The 13,675-nt window shown below is 42.7% G+C and overlaps 2 protein-coding genes across 3 annotated transcripts; both read right to left on the reverse strand.

Annotated features, from left to right (window-relative positions):
- Positions 1-67: 67 nt before the first annotated feature.
- Positions 68-5,156, reverse strand: tmem168b (transmembrane protein 168b). Its single transcript, XM_018675918.2, has 4 exons — positions 3,625-5,156; positions 3,162-3,304; positions 1,699-1,973; positions 68-1,496 (listed from the first exon to the last, which is right to left on the reverse strand). Exons 1-4 carry the CDS (start codon positions 4,759-4,761, stop codon positions 949-951), a joined length of 2,103 nt encoding a protein of 700 aa, XP_018531434.1. The 5' UTR covers positions 4,762-5,156; the 3' UTR covers positions 68-948.
- A 739-nt stretch (positions 5,157-5,895) lies between these two features.
- Positions 5,896-13,145, reverse strand: bmt2 (base methyltransferase of 25S rRNA 2 homolog). Of its 2 annotated transcripts, none has more exons than XM_018675922.2 (5): positions 12,905-13,145; positions 10,179-10,320; positions 9,890-10,018; positions 8,779-8,893; positions 5,896-8,449 (listed from the first exon to the last, which is right to left on the reverse strand). In XM_018675922.2, exons 1-5 carry the CDS (start codon positions 13,062-13,064, stop codon positions 7,817-7,819), a joined length of 1,179 nt encoding a protein of 392 aa, XP_018531438.1. In that variant the 5' UTR covers positions 13,065-13,145; the 3' UTR covers positions 5,896-7,816. The 2 variants fall into 2 exon arrangements, with proteins under 2 accessions (XP_018531438.1, XP_018531440.1); XM_018675924.2 differs by lacking the exon at positions 12,905-13,145 and adding an exon at positions 10,475-10,809.
- Positions 13,146-13,675: the final 530 nt, after the last annotated feature.

Below are 13,675 nucleotides of genomic sequence, written 5' to 3' on the forward strand. Positions count from 1 at the left end.
TAAATCTTAAAAGAACTTTTAAACAGCATTTGATCCTATGGTATTACTAAATTAGTAAGTCAAGCAGTGAAGTCCCACTTCTCTTTTATTGCATAGTTAGATCTGTTCTTCAACTGAGTTTCTTACAACTAATCCTTCTGCCTACACATAAAACTGATCAGAACAATCTTGCATAGCCCAGTAAACTGCAGTAAACCCCAGAAAGAACAAAAATGCTGATGCATTTAAATTCTGGGGTTTACTGTGAGATATACATTGCAGTTCTCACACATCTCTGCTTGTAGTGCATTCATCAGTACAGTTAAAAAAAACTCTTTCTGAAGTCCCTGAATCAGCTGGAGTGGATTTAAGAATCACCCCCAAAAGCATTAGAAAATATCATTGCAACAGACACAAAGCAGTGCATAGAATGTACTCAAAGCTCTGAGCATAAAATGCATAGTGAAATATAAGAGGACTCAATACACTATCTAAATATAATAATAAAAACTTAGAAACTCTAGAAACAGGCTGCTTAGAAGATTATTTATGCCTGAGATCTTCTAAAAATGTACCACAGCCTCTTTGGTCTCAGGTTAAAAAGGTCCTAGTGAGTGATGTTCTTTGGTGATTTGATGGTAAAAGGCACCACCATGCGAATGTATCCAACAATACATACAATGCAAAAATGTGCAAAATAGTGTAAATGTGCTCAGTCTCATCCCACAAATTATGTTTGACAGGGATGTTAAGATCTCTGAATCAAAGCTAAAAACAATTTGCAAAAAGTATAAAAACTGACATAGGACCAACTTTAAATGCACTAATCAGTGATTTGTTTTGCAGTAACTAAAAAGGATTCTGGTTAGCGATGGTTAGTAACCCAGTAGCTGCCTATTTATTTGTGACTTTTAGAAAATATTCTGTGTAAAATATATTCTAAAGATAAAAATAGCCATGTTTATATTTCTAAGATCTGACCAGTTTGAAGCCTTGGCCGGTGTCCAGTATTGCTGGTGGAAACCAGTTGAGTTTGACTCTCTTGAGACATCGCAGGCAGACGCCGCAGATCCACAGCAGGTTCAAGCTGCCGCACCACAGCGCCAACTGGACCACTGGGTAGGTCATCCGGGGAAAGTACATGCTCCAGTGATTGGTCACATCGCTTCCAGTTGGCAGGTGCAGCGTGTAGTCACCCCAGTGTCTGGAGATGCCGTAGGTGGCAGAAACCGCCCTGCCCCTCTCCGACCACTGGATGTCGCTGTTTGAGTTGCAGTTGTACTCCACCCACTGAGAGGTGAAGTCTCCGAGCTGCGGGGGGTCCTGCAGCTCCACGTCTGTCACTTTGGCGAGCGTCGCTCCCTGCACGGCCACGTACACACCGTCCACCTTCCTGATGTCCTTCACCCACGGTAATGAGTTGTCGCAGTCGAGCACCAGAATGAGGCGTGAAGAGAAGCTGCCGTTCTTCTCCCTCCACCAATCCAAGATGTGATCCAGGCGAAGAGTGTCTCCTCCTGATGATGAACACAGACACCAGCACATTACAGATCATAATGACAAAAAGTGCATGAGCTCCATCCACCCAGGGACAGATGAAAATTATCGATTTTATTGGCCTAGTTTTAAATAGTACACATTAGACAAACTGTTTTCCACAGATCCCTTTTTCTGGCGTGGCAGCAACGTATCCCAGACCAAAACTGATACTCCTCTCACCTGCCAGCGCCCACTCTCCGGTTCTGTGGGTGTGACCGCTGTAGAAGATCACATAGGTGTCATGACGAGGCCCGTCTGCTGTGCGGAGCTCCAAGAAGGATTTGATCTTGGCCTGCAGAGCCTCTAGAGTCACCCCGCTGGTGGAATAGTCACAGCCGAAAGCCTCAATCAGGTGGTGGGCGAAGAAACGCTGCACGTTGTTCAACATGCCCGTAGACCGTCTGTTCAGCTCTTGCACCTGGCCTGGAGGCAGCAGCATGGGCTGACCGTCGGGGCTACAGGACAAACACATATACAACACAGGTATTCGGGTGAATGAATCAGAGGCTTGTACTACGAAGAGAGTTTAACCTACTCTGATTGAACCCGGGGTTGTCAAGGAAAGTCAGGGTTGATCTGTGTTAAACGGTACTAAGACAGTAGTTAGGATGTCGGTAAAGTGAGTCGGTGTTAACTGAATCGGAGTTTGTGCGTGTGCATAAAACAAGCCTGCACCGTATTTCTCAGATGAAGAGCGCACGTTAATTCTGTCATTGTCATCTCGTCTGTTTACGAGTAATTTAAACAGACTCTAACGATAAAATGTGAAACCGCCGCTGCCAACAAAGCCAGGGAGACTAAGGCTGTCTATGTATGAATGTAATGCTGTTGTGTTCAATGAGCTTCATTTTAACAGTATTTCAGCTGCAGCCTCAGTGGAAAGCTGAACCTGGATGAAATATAAACATTCTATAAAGTCGTATGCAGTAATATTTCACAACATTAATACTGCATATTTTGGTATGTAGCCTACAATTACAACAGCCTGCCGCATTATATTGTCTTTCAGGACAATAATACACCTTCCTTTGGTCCACGTATGTCTACCATCCACTACATACTTTTATTTGTTTTTTTTTAAGCCTGAGAGTCTAAGAGTGACGGTCTTTAGACAACCCAGTCCTACGGATTCAGCCTCTCTCGGTCGTTGTGCCAGTATCGATTGGTTCTTCCACCTGTGGGGCGGTACTTAGGTAGAATAACACCGAGTTAACCATGAACATAACCTGCTCGGAGCAGTTTAGAGATGCAGCGTAAATTACCATGGCAGCAGACCCCGGATAAAACCTATCCACCTTTCGTAATAATCGTTAATCGAGAAGTTACAGCCGACGTCACTAAGTTACTCCTGAAGTTACCCTGATAAACCAGTAACCTCACTTCGTAGTACAGGTCTCAGATCTGCTTAGATTTGAGTTACACTCTGTACAGGAAATAGCACAGTCAAGGTATGTCTTATTGATGTAGCAAGATGCACTTCACAAAAATATCAGGAATAACACACAAACACAAAATAACGATTTTAAACTGGGAAATATTTTGATAGTCACCTTTTTAAATAATCCTGGTTGGGCCATACAGTTTGTCTAAATATGGCTGGTAATTGTTTCCTACACTGCCGGTGGTTATGCATTATACGCTACCTGCAGTAGTTGGTGGGGATTACCACTGCGTAGCCCACGGAGGTTCCTCCTAGGCTGTGGCCGAGCTCATGGAAAAGTCCATGGAACAGAGACTCCAGAGGCAACACGAGCAGAAACATGCTCACAAAGATGCTGCTGGAGGCCTGCAGAGCACATTAATGAATTAATGAAATACTGGTGAGAGTGCTGTAAAAAGCAATAGGTTGTAAGAGTGCAGTGAGGTGTTTCAATTTGTTGATTGACTGAATCTTGAAATAATGTAATTCTCAAACTAAACTCCAAACAATTGCTGGCTGTAACTCCCTTCAGTCTGATGATTTCACAAAACACAACAGCATGTAAGACTATGGAGTGGGACAACACTGTGAGACTGGAGTTACTGTCACCATAAAGCCCTGTGATATTGAGCTGTTCACATGTTATATCTCCTCGTTACGTACATGTGTTGTCTAGTTGCCCATACCTGCCAGCAAAGAGCAGCAACAGCGACAGTCGTCACCAGCGTGAAGAGCACGAGGCGTTCAGAGATGAGGCTGAAGTGTCTCATACCCTTTGAGGCCATGACCTTGTCCAGTCCGCTGAGCCCTGACCCCTGGCAAATGCACAGCCTCTGGCAATCACTGAGTTTGGTGTGAAAGCCCCAGACGGTGATGACAAACACCAAGTGGCAGATGGACCAGAAAAGCACACACACCACAAAGCCAGGAATCATCAAATACCACTGGTCCAGGTCTGTCAGCTTCCGAGAGGCGAGGATGATGAAGGTCACCTCCACCGCCAGCAGAGGCAGGAGAGACAGCCGGCGCCACAGGCCCCTCCACACCAGGAAAGGCTGCCAGCGCTCAGTCACAGAAAGCCCACTGAAGTAAACATCCAGCAGAGGGTCGCAGATGAGCTGGCTGAAGAAGCAGGCGAGGGCGAACGGGTTGGTGGTGATGCTCAGGGACTTGAAGAACAACACCGCGGTGATGACGGCGAAGCAGACCAAGTTGGGAAGAGCAAGGACCGCCTTCATCCGGAGGGCAACCATGACCGTGGCCAGCGCCACCACTAGCACCATCACGCTCAGGGACTTCTGGATGAGCAGCGCCGTGCTGGCGACGGCGAAGCCCGCCAGCTCCAGCCGCTCTGCCGAGGTGAGTAAGGCGGGATGGTACCTGGCACATCCCAGTAGTCTCTCCAGCAGCGCCCACAGCGTCCTCAGGACCACACTGGCCAGCAGCATGTAGTTGGCCGCCTGCTCCTTCACATCGCCCTCCAGCGCGGGGCTGCTGAGGAGGCAGAGCAGACCCAGCAGGAAACCGTACCACAGGTGGAGGATGCTAAGGCTGACCCTCTCCATGCTGTAGTAGTAGTACAGTATACTCGCTATCCCCAGGACGAACAGAGCCAACACTAAAATGACAAGAAGAGTGGACTCCGCGGTCCTCTCCCACCGGGCATAGAGACCCAGGCACAGGGCGACCAGCAGGTTGAGACCGGACAAGTAGCCCAGCCACCGGACCGACGACCACATGCTCACCTCTCCGTTGACCTCCTCCAGCCGGGTCATCGCTGCATGGAGGCAGTGGCTGACACAGTAGCGTAGAAAACGACACATTTTTATAGAAAAAAACTAACGATCCAAAGCCAAAAACAGGCACTTTGATGAATTACAATCGTTAAACTGTGCGGTATGACGTTTGAAATCCCGCGACACACAGTAATTTCAGCTAACTTCGTTGAGTGGCTAGCTTAGCTTAAGTTAGCTATCAACGATGCATGTTTGCGCCGGTCAACGTTTGCAGCATAAACGTTCACATCTTGAATACCGTTGTTTTGGGTTCTTTTCGTCTGGTTTCCGATACGGTTAAAAAACGTATAAGCCGGACCGCCTTGAAACCAGCTGTCAGGAGTGTGAAATACATCAGTCCAAAAAAGTTTGTCACGTCAAAAGTTTTGAGTCAGATGATAGTCGCCATGACGCTCGCTCCGACTACGGCAAGAGCTGAGGGTCAAAAGTGTTCCGCTAACGTTAAAGGTTCAGTACGAATTCTTTTAAAAAAAATCTGATTTTTTCACATGAGGAGTTTGGCTCATAGATTTCAATTTAGAACGTTTCTTCGATCGAAATAGCTCTAACTCAAAGTTTATTCATGAGTATTTATGTTATTTATGTGTAACCAGGCACACGCCCATAGGCCAAAGTTTCTGTATGAAGTAACTGTTGACATTTATTGTTTGAAACTCATTGAGTTCAATTAAGATACAAAAAGCATACAAAAAGATGGAAAATTACAATTCAAAGACACACATTGACCAAAAAGAGACACAAAATGACTATAAAGAAATATAAAATGACCAAACTACCTCACTGCATTGCTTGTAGTCACTAGGGTTGGAAGGCCTTTTACCTCTCTGTGCCCAGAGACAGATTTTCTCTCAACAAAGCTGAAAATGCAGGCCTCTATCACAGGACCAGCTCACTTTATTTCCATCCATGCTCCAGATTTGAAGGGTTTTTAGGAGTAACTCCCCCTACAAGTCTCTAAAATCTACTAATCTATGTGACCTCTACAAGCTTCTATGGATATTTAAAAAAATATTTTGTGTATCAAAAGAGCTGCCAATTAATTACCTGCTCTATCTCCAGAGTCCTAACTACCTCTTCATAATTTCATAAGCAGTGGATAGAGTAATATTTGAATATTAAAAAATAGAGGCAAAATACACTCAAAAAAACACACACAGACACTTTACATTTACATTCATTTATAAAAGAGAAATACAACCATACTATAAGCACACATTGTTCTGCATTGTTGAAAACGTTGATAATGAAGATGAACCATCTCATGCAAATGGGCCAAAAGAAACACTGGAAGACAAATGCACCAATTAGTCACAAAAACACGCTTCTTCAGAGTCTGAATATGTATTGTACTGTAAAATGTTTTTTTTTTTTTCCTGTTAAAACAGAAGAGAAACCAGCAGAGAGATGTGCATTACTGGAAAATGATATGGGAAATGGCAACAACACACTGCATTACATCAACACCGGAAATGTTTCTTGTTAACCATCAATATGACAATGGAGAGGTGGATAGTTTGTATGTACTATTAGGCCAAAGAAGCTTGATAACTTTTGTTAAAAGGTATGAATGTCATTTTCTCCAGGGGCATGAAATGTGAACAAAGAAGGCACCTTAGACTTACTGGTATTATGTTATGGGCCCATCATATTGGCTGTAAAACTGTCATCATAGGAAAATAATTACATTTTGTGACACCCTTTGGGATCAGTGATAAAGTGCCACAGACAAAAATACACATCAACGTAAATTCATTCCTTCATTCACACTGACAAATCAAACCACACCCACGCAATTTGGCCTGTTCAGGGACAGGCAGGAACACACACTAACATTTCACCTGGTAGTGTCTTTAGCTAAAACCTCCCCCCTCTGCAGGATACAGTATCTTCAGATCTGGTCTTGCTTGCTATTGCTAAAATCTACAGTATCTCACCTGTTTCAGAGGTTCTGTATGTCAAAACAGTAAATTAGTGCAAATCCCTTATGTCAAGGTGAATTTTTCTCATTGTGAGGAGCTCAGATCTAGATATTTTTGGAGGCAGAGAACTTACTGTATTTTCACATCAAAGTTACAAAATTGTGTCAAAAGATACTGGTGCTGTAGAGTTTGTTTGATATGGGTCACTGAGTTGCAGTGTTGTACTATTTCTCTGTTTGAAAATAATCTAATAGGAGATAATTAACTATTAATATTTGTGAGGACAACGAGGAGGAGGAAAAAAAAGGTGTAATACCTACTTTGAAACACTCGTACCTTGTTACACAATGAGTAAACACAGTTACAGTTTCACATTAGTAAACCTAGTAATACTCCTACTGTATGGTTCTGAAAATGTTTAAAATGCTACAAATACCACTTTCTTGTAAAAGATACACAAATCATTCAGAGGATGCCAAGTTAAAATGGCATTGCCACACTTTACACTGGACAACACCAATGTTTTGACTGTTGAGAATATATATATTTCAAAACAATTAACTTCTTTTTTTTTGTCTTGGAAAACTAAATGCACATCAAGAATTTTCAGAAAGTCTAGCTGCATGACTGTGACAGAAGCAAGCGTACCAAGTCCAGTCGTTCCATCTCAGTCTCTCCAGTGCAATCAAACCTCCTCTCAGACTGCTTGGGTTGCTGTATTTGGCTTTTAAACTAAGCAGCCTGCCACACTAGCTTATTCAAATAGAGACTGAGTACAGAATGTAGACAAGCTGACTTCTGTTACTGAGAGCTGATTGGAAGATGGGATGGAAATCAAGGAGCGGGGAGTTAAGATATCTTAAGGGCATTCACTTTCCAACTCTTAAAAAACCTAGCTATTTATCAAAATATATCCATCTTAGTGTGTGTGTGCATGTGTATTTGTGTGTCTGTATGTGTGTGCACTCTCAGAGGAGCGTGGCTATGAGAAAATAATCTGTAAACTTCTCTCTTTCACACTGTGCAAACTGCATTGTTTTGAGAAGAGGGAGGGAGGAGAAGAATGCAGCAGGTTAAATTTGGCAGCGCAGCAGTTGAAGGGGAGGTTGACAGTTACGTAGAGAAAAGGAGGGAGGTGGGGGTGTGGGGGTGGCTGGTTTAACCTAGCTCTGAAGCAGGATGGGGTCTTCTAGCTCATGGAAGCCAGGCACAGAGCTGCTCTGGCTCTCCCCAGAATCTGAATCGTAGGGCGTGTCAGGTAGCTCCGTGAAGCCCCAAGCCAGCTGGTCATCCTCAAACTCGGAGCGCACCTGCACGGGCACGTCGGCACAGTCTTCCTCCTCATTGGAGTGGAAGTCCTGAGGGATGTAGAGCATCTCGGGGTAGTTGCGTGACACCAAGTCGCTGGTGGTGGCCAGGGACACCTTGCGGAAGGCGATGAGATGCATGTGGGAATACTTGACGTATTTGTAGCGCTTGAAGCCCAGCGACTCCACCGCGACGCGCCAGCTACGCATCATCAGGGCATGGCGGTTCTGGTGCGAGGAATCGGGCGTGATGATGAGCAGCAGGCCGTGCAGCTCCAGTAGCTCGTGAGCCTTCTTGCAGCAGATCCAGCGCTGATATGGCGAGGGGAAGTAGGAGAGGAGCAGTGAGAAGACCACCACGTGGAAAAGCTGAGCTGGCAGAGCGTCGATGGGGTTGTGGAGCTGGCGGAGGAAGGCCTCGACAGCATCACCCGCCAGCTGGAGAGGCTGCTGGAGCTGAAGGTTGAGGAAGTCACACTTGTACACACTCTGTAGGAGAGAAAAGGTGTAAATCATGATTGAAATGTGATCTTTTAAGCCCACTACCAATGTCACCACACTCATTAAGTTTCAGCACTTGCAGCTGCAGAACGTGCACCACTTTTTGTTCTGCTTTCTGCTGAATTCGTTCTCACAGAGAACACGCTGCCTAACCACAACACTGATGCTACTGCATGAGTCATTTCTGGTGTTGGTTTTGCTTCGTAATGCCAGCACTGTGATACCAAACAGGAAAACCTCATGCATTTTATTTGTGTCAATAATGATTTAAAATATGTTGTCAACGAAAAGTGAACAGAATGAATAAGCACTCATACCTCAACTGCAGGCACTATGTCAATACCAACTGTAAGGAATTCATCAAACTTCAAGAAAGGGTTGAAGCAGCTGCCCACGTCAAGAAGACGCATTTTCCCCAGCTGAGAGATAGAACTGCAACAGAAATGTGGAAGAAGTGTCAACTGTAGCATAATGTCCCTGCACATAATGTGCTTATTATCAAAAAGAAGTAGCTTGTTGGCTAATGTACATGCTACTTTTATATCCAGGAAAGTCTCTTTCACTTGTAGCAGACATGTCAATAAATCTGAAAGGCAACAGTGATGTTGGTGATGTTGATGAACATTTTATGGAAGGGCTAATTCAATTTCTATCTGCTCCATGTTACAGAGGGCTATGTTCTGCTTGTGATAAGGAGCATTTGAAATGATACTGATGAAATATTTCCTACAATCAGTGACAATGTATGAGTGCAGACACGGTCCATGTCTTACAAAGCTTTTAAAATGGAAACCATAAATGAGTGGGTTAGAAATACACCAATCACGAGTTAAATCTTTGCCTCTGTGTTCCACAGCAGATAATGTTGCCGACTGATCTGTCAGTCATTCTATCCAAGAGACATGTAAAACTTAAATGCCTACCAAACAAAATGCATTTCACATAATTTATATACTTTTCGCCCTGCTTTGCCAGAGAGCGCTTGAAGAATGCTGACTGAATATTTTCATGCAACTTGACTGTAAGGTTTGATCTCAAGATCATCTCTACCTCATTCTATTCGTTGGCAACAAAGCTGTAGTAATAGCAAAAATCAAAGTATATTTAAATATTCTGCACTTTTATATTGTGTTTATAATACACTACAGACTGTAGGGGCCACTGGTAGGGCTTTTTTAAGGTAATTTTAATAGTAGATGATGATAATGCAGGTCTCTCCAGATTTACTATGTGTCAAATATCTTTAAGAATTAAATACATTTGTAAACTTAAACAAACAGAACAACAGACTATGAAACAATTAAGTATCTCTACTACAAAGATTAGGATATAGTGTATACTTTTTACAGTTAGTATGCAGTTGGGACATAAATTCTAGCATCTACATTTATGGTAGATAAATGGATAAATGCTAATGCTATAACTCACCTCGGGATGGTGCTGTACGGTTGGGCACTTACAGATGCAGCAGTCAGACCCATGGCAATCGTGGCACTTTTCTCATCCTTTTCTAACATTCTTTTCATGCCGCCATCCAAAAAATATTCTTGACAGACACTGTGGAAGTGGAATCAAAGCATTACTTAAACCTTGCTGTGAAAGTGAGAATGACTTGTCACATAAGCATGTCCTACAAGTTTAGATGAGTCAGATCTCACTGTCATGAGGGCTAAAACTGAGCCAAAAGACATGTGAGCACATTTAAAGTCAATCATACCTGCGACACCATTCGATGCGTCCCTCTCCTTCGCAGTTCTTGGTCCAGTGGTTGTCTGCAAGATTCTTCATGGCGAGGGCGTACTCACTCAGCGTCTGCTCATCCTCACAGTGCTCACGCCATATCTTGTCAAAGTCGCCCACTGAGGGGGAAAAAAAAAAAAACTGAAATCAGGACAGGACTAACAAACAAAAAAATAAACCAGAGTTCACAACTTCACCAAACTGACGGTCTATTTTTGTCTCTGTTAGTCTGACAGGTCTACCCACAGCAAAAAGCAAACATTCATAACCTACTTGCCAACTTTGGTCATCCAACTTAACACCAAAACAAGTTTATACTCCTCTGGAAAAACCTGCTGAAAAAATGCTCAGGCCCCATTTATTGCTACACTGCCTACATGTTCACTCGTCTCTGCCAGCAAAGAAGTAGATCTGTTTCTCTAAAGAAATCTGCCTCACACAGCCATTTCACAGTAATAATAATGTCCACAAAAATTCCCTTGGGCACATCTTCATAGCTGCTCAGAAGTTTACAGCCTGTAGCATAGGCAAACACGCTGATAAGGGAGAAATCCCATGACCGCAAGGAAAAACTCTCTATCAGATTTGCAGAAATGAAAGGACAACAAGAGGAGTGGTGGTAAACAGCAGCACTCTGAAAGCATGACCACTGTGATTCAATGCCAAGCCTACCAGATCATGCTTTACTTATTAACCAATCATGAGGTCTGCTAGCAGGACGACTTCTCTGTGCTGTTCTCGTCTCCAAAAACAACCAGCTAGTCTCTCTTACTCTGAATATTTTCTGATTTATTCAAAACATGACTCAACCCAACATCAATTTAAAGCACTATAATCATGGTTATGTAGTGTTTTTAAGGTAGAAAAGAGCGGTGAAAACAGTCAAATGCATGTTTCTAATTCATTTTTTTGTTCTTGATAAGTCAAATAAATCCTACAGCCTGAAAACTTGTTGTGCTGCTACAATTACAGCAGGATGATGAACTAACTAAAGTTTTCTTTTCTCAAGATAAAGATTTTGCACCTGAGCATAGCAAATTTGCCTTTTTGTGTTTCCCTCCCACACAGTCTCCTGTAGGACTATGCATTTCCTCAGAAAGAGAAAATCAGATAGAGCAAAGCGTCAATAACAGCACAAAGCTTCTGCATGGGTAGGCAGTGTAGCAAGTTTTTAAATCCAGGGCACTTCAGTGTCAGCGTTAGGCACTTCAAAACTACAAACAGTCTCATAGCTGAAATCAACCCCTCTGTCACTGCTGTAAAGTGGAACGTCAGTTTCTTCTTTGAGCAATGAAGACATTGAGCACAATGAAGTTCAGATTCATTTGTCATTTGTCATTTGTCAGTGTTGGTGTGTTGTGTAAGGGTTTTTCCAAACTTCCCATTTCACATGCTCTTATCCAGACTGACTCATAATAATAAGAAGCAAGACAGAGGTTTTTGCTCTCAGGACAGAAAGCTGTTGTTCAACATACACTGACTCCTGTGGAAATCCAACCCTGATATAATCTTCACTGCTTTAAAAGATCATTCTTCTGAATAAAGACAGATGAGGGGAAAAAGAGCAACATCCCAAAAAGTTACCTTACACTCTTTGTCTGAGAAATCACAGTCTCAGAAATACAGCGACATTTGCTCCCAATAAGCGGTTGCTTTTTGGCTTTTTTGTACTTGAATAAGAAAATTCAACCTATTGTGGTATCATTTGGACACTTGGCTTATTTGTGAGCAATAAATGGTAATAATAAAGACAGAGCAATAAATACTCTTTCCAAAAAGTCTGAAAAATCTCTAGAAATCTGAAATAAAGAGTAAAAACTTCAGTGACATTTTCTCCACCTGGCTCTGGTGACAAAATGACTCTCTGAGACAAGAACAATTGCTTCACCTTCTATAATCATGTGCAAACTCTTCACAACATTGAACAGCATTGGATTCACAAGAGTTTTGCATCAGTACCATAATGTGGAGTACCTTCATTTGTCAGGTTTCTAATTTGCTCTATTAAACAAGCAGTTGTTTTATCTAAGGCAGGTTAGTCAAAATTTCACAAATTATACTATATTATGATGCGTACTATTTATGCTATGCTATTTGGGCATAAGGCCCACCTTTGAGACACCAAAGGCACACCAAAATCTGGATGTCAGAGATATTAACTTATTTTGGATATATTGCCTAATTCTGAATTGTACCAGGACTCAGAAATAAAACTAATTTGGTTGTAAAAGTAGCACCAAATGTTTGCTCAGTCCACAGAGTTATCATTTATTGCCAATAGAGGGGCAATAGAAAGTCGTTCATTGTCAACAGACAGGCTCTAAGTGTCTATCATTAGTAACCTATAAAGGCCTCGGTTGTCAGTCACTAGTTTTGGAGGTGATATAATAGATGTTTGCAGTCGAGACATAAGATTTCAAACAGCAGCAACATTTGCAGTGTATGTTATGTTAAGTAGCTTTAAAGGCCTTGCTTGCTGAATGCAACCCTTCACTGCTGTCGTCTGCAGTCTGCCTGCACAACAGCCAACCAGTCTCAGTACAAAACCGCTAGTTACGCGGGTGAGCAAGAAGAATAAGTTATGTTTACTGGCATAAGTGTTAACGGAAAGGGTTTAATAGAGTATATTTGAGCTAACGCTGAGTGTTAGCCACTCGGCTGCAGGGCCACAGACAGATAGAGGGGCCCACTGAGGCTGCTTACCTTCTCTGTATTTCCTGCGCAGTTTTCTGTGGACGTTTTTGACGACCCCTGACAACTTCTCCTGCTCCTCCTTGCACGGTGCTTCGTCGGGAATCGGCACGTAGAACAGTTCCCGGTGGTTTTCCGTCTCCCCTGTCTCGACATTGTCCCTGGGGTCCATAGCACCGCACAGCCGATGCTGCCTCTGCCAGTTGCTTCCCCTTTTCCAAGCTGCAACCCGACCGGCGAGCCGGCGCACCGGCCAACAACGCGCAAGCTGATTGGTGGACTTTGACAGGCATGCTTCAGAACTGACAGTGCGTTGTCCAATCACAGGCTTGGAAACGTACCTGAGCCTGAGTGCGCACTATGGAGCGTTTAGGTGCATCTTGTAAATCCTACAACTTGTAAAGTTATCTCAACACCGAATGACATCACAGAAAAGTAGGTGGCTTCTGTTAAATATATTTTCTTTTAGTTAATAATGTCGGATAATATATTTTAAAACTTTCTGACAGTTGTTTAAATTGTTGGAAAATGTAGAAAATGGCACTTATTTGTGTAATTTTTTTCAATATTTATATTTTTCCCCCTCTCATATAATTTATTCATTTTAAGATTTTTAAGAATAGGTCACCCCACATTATGATACAGTTATTTTGTATAAGATAAATAAAAAGTTTTCAGAAAAGTTTATTTGCAAAAACAGAAAAAGAAAAAAAAAACATAATTTAGTTTGTCTACTTGGAAAATAGTTTAGTTCAAAAACATGCTCATACAAGTGTTCAGTAC

The sequence above is a fragment of the Lates calcarifer genome, linkage group LG10 (genome assembly GCF_001640805.2).
Source record: "Lates calcarifer isolate ASB-BC8 linkage group LG10, TLL_Latcal_v3, whole genome shotgun sequence".
Classification (NCBI taxonomy): Eukaryota; Metazoa; Chordata; class Actinopteri; family Centropomidae; genus Lates; species Lates calcarifer.

What these genes read in the sequence shown, in the direction of transcription:
- bmt2 (XM_018675922.2), bottom strand. Translation starts at nt 13,064, where the DNA reads ATGGACCCCAGGGACAATGTCGAGACAGGGGAGACGGAAAACCACCGG. An exon ending in CGCATCGAATGGTGTCGCAG is followed by an intron (nt 10,019 to 10,178) that starts GTATGATTGACT and finishes CCACTTCCACAG; the next exon opens with TGTCTGTCAAGAATATTTTT. An exon ending in ACATAGTGCCTGCAGTTGAG is followed by an intron (nt 8,450 to 8,778) that starts GTATGAGTGCTT and finishes TCTCTCCTACAG; the next exon opens with AGTGTGTACAAGTGTGACTT.
- tmem168b (XM_018675918.2), bottom strand. Translation starts at nt 4,761, where the DNA reads ATGTGTCGTTTTCTACGCTACTGTGTCAGCCACTGCCTCCATGCAGCG. An exon ending in TTGCTGCTCTTTGCTGGCAG is followed by an intron (nt 3,305 to 3,624) that starts GTATGGGCAACT and finishes TGTGCTCTGCAG; the next exon opens with GCCTCCAGCAGCATCTTTGT. An exon ending in CGGAGAGTGGGCGCTGGCAG is followed by an intron (nt 1,497 to 1,698) that starts GTGAGAGGAGTA and finishes GTTCATCATCAG; the next exon opens with GAGGAGACACTCTTCGCCTG.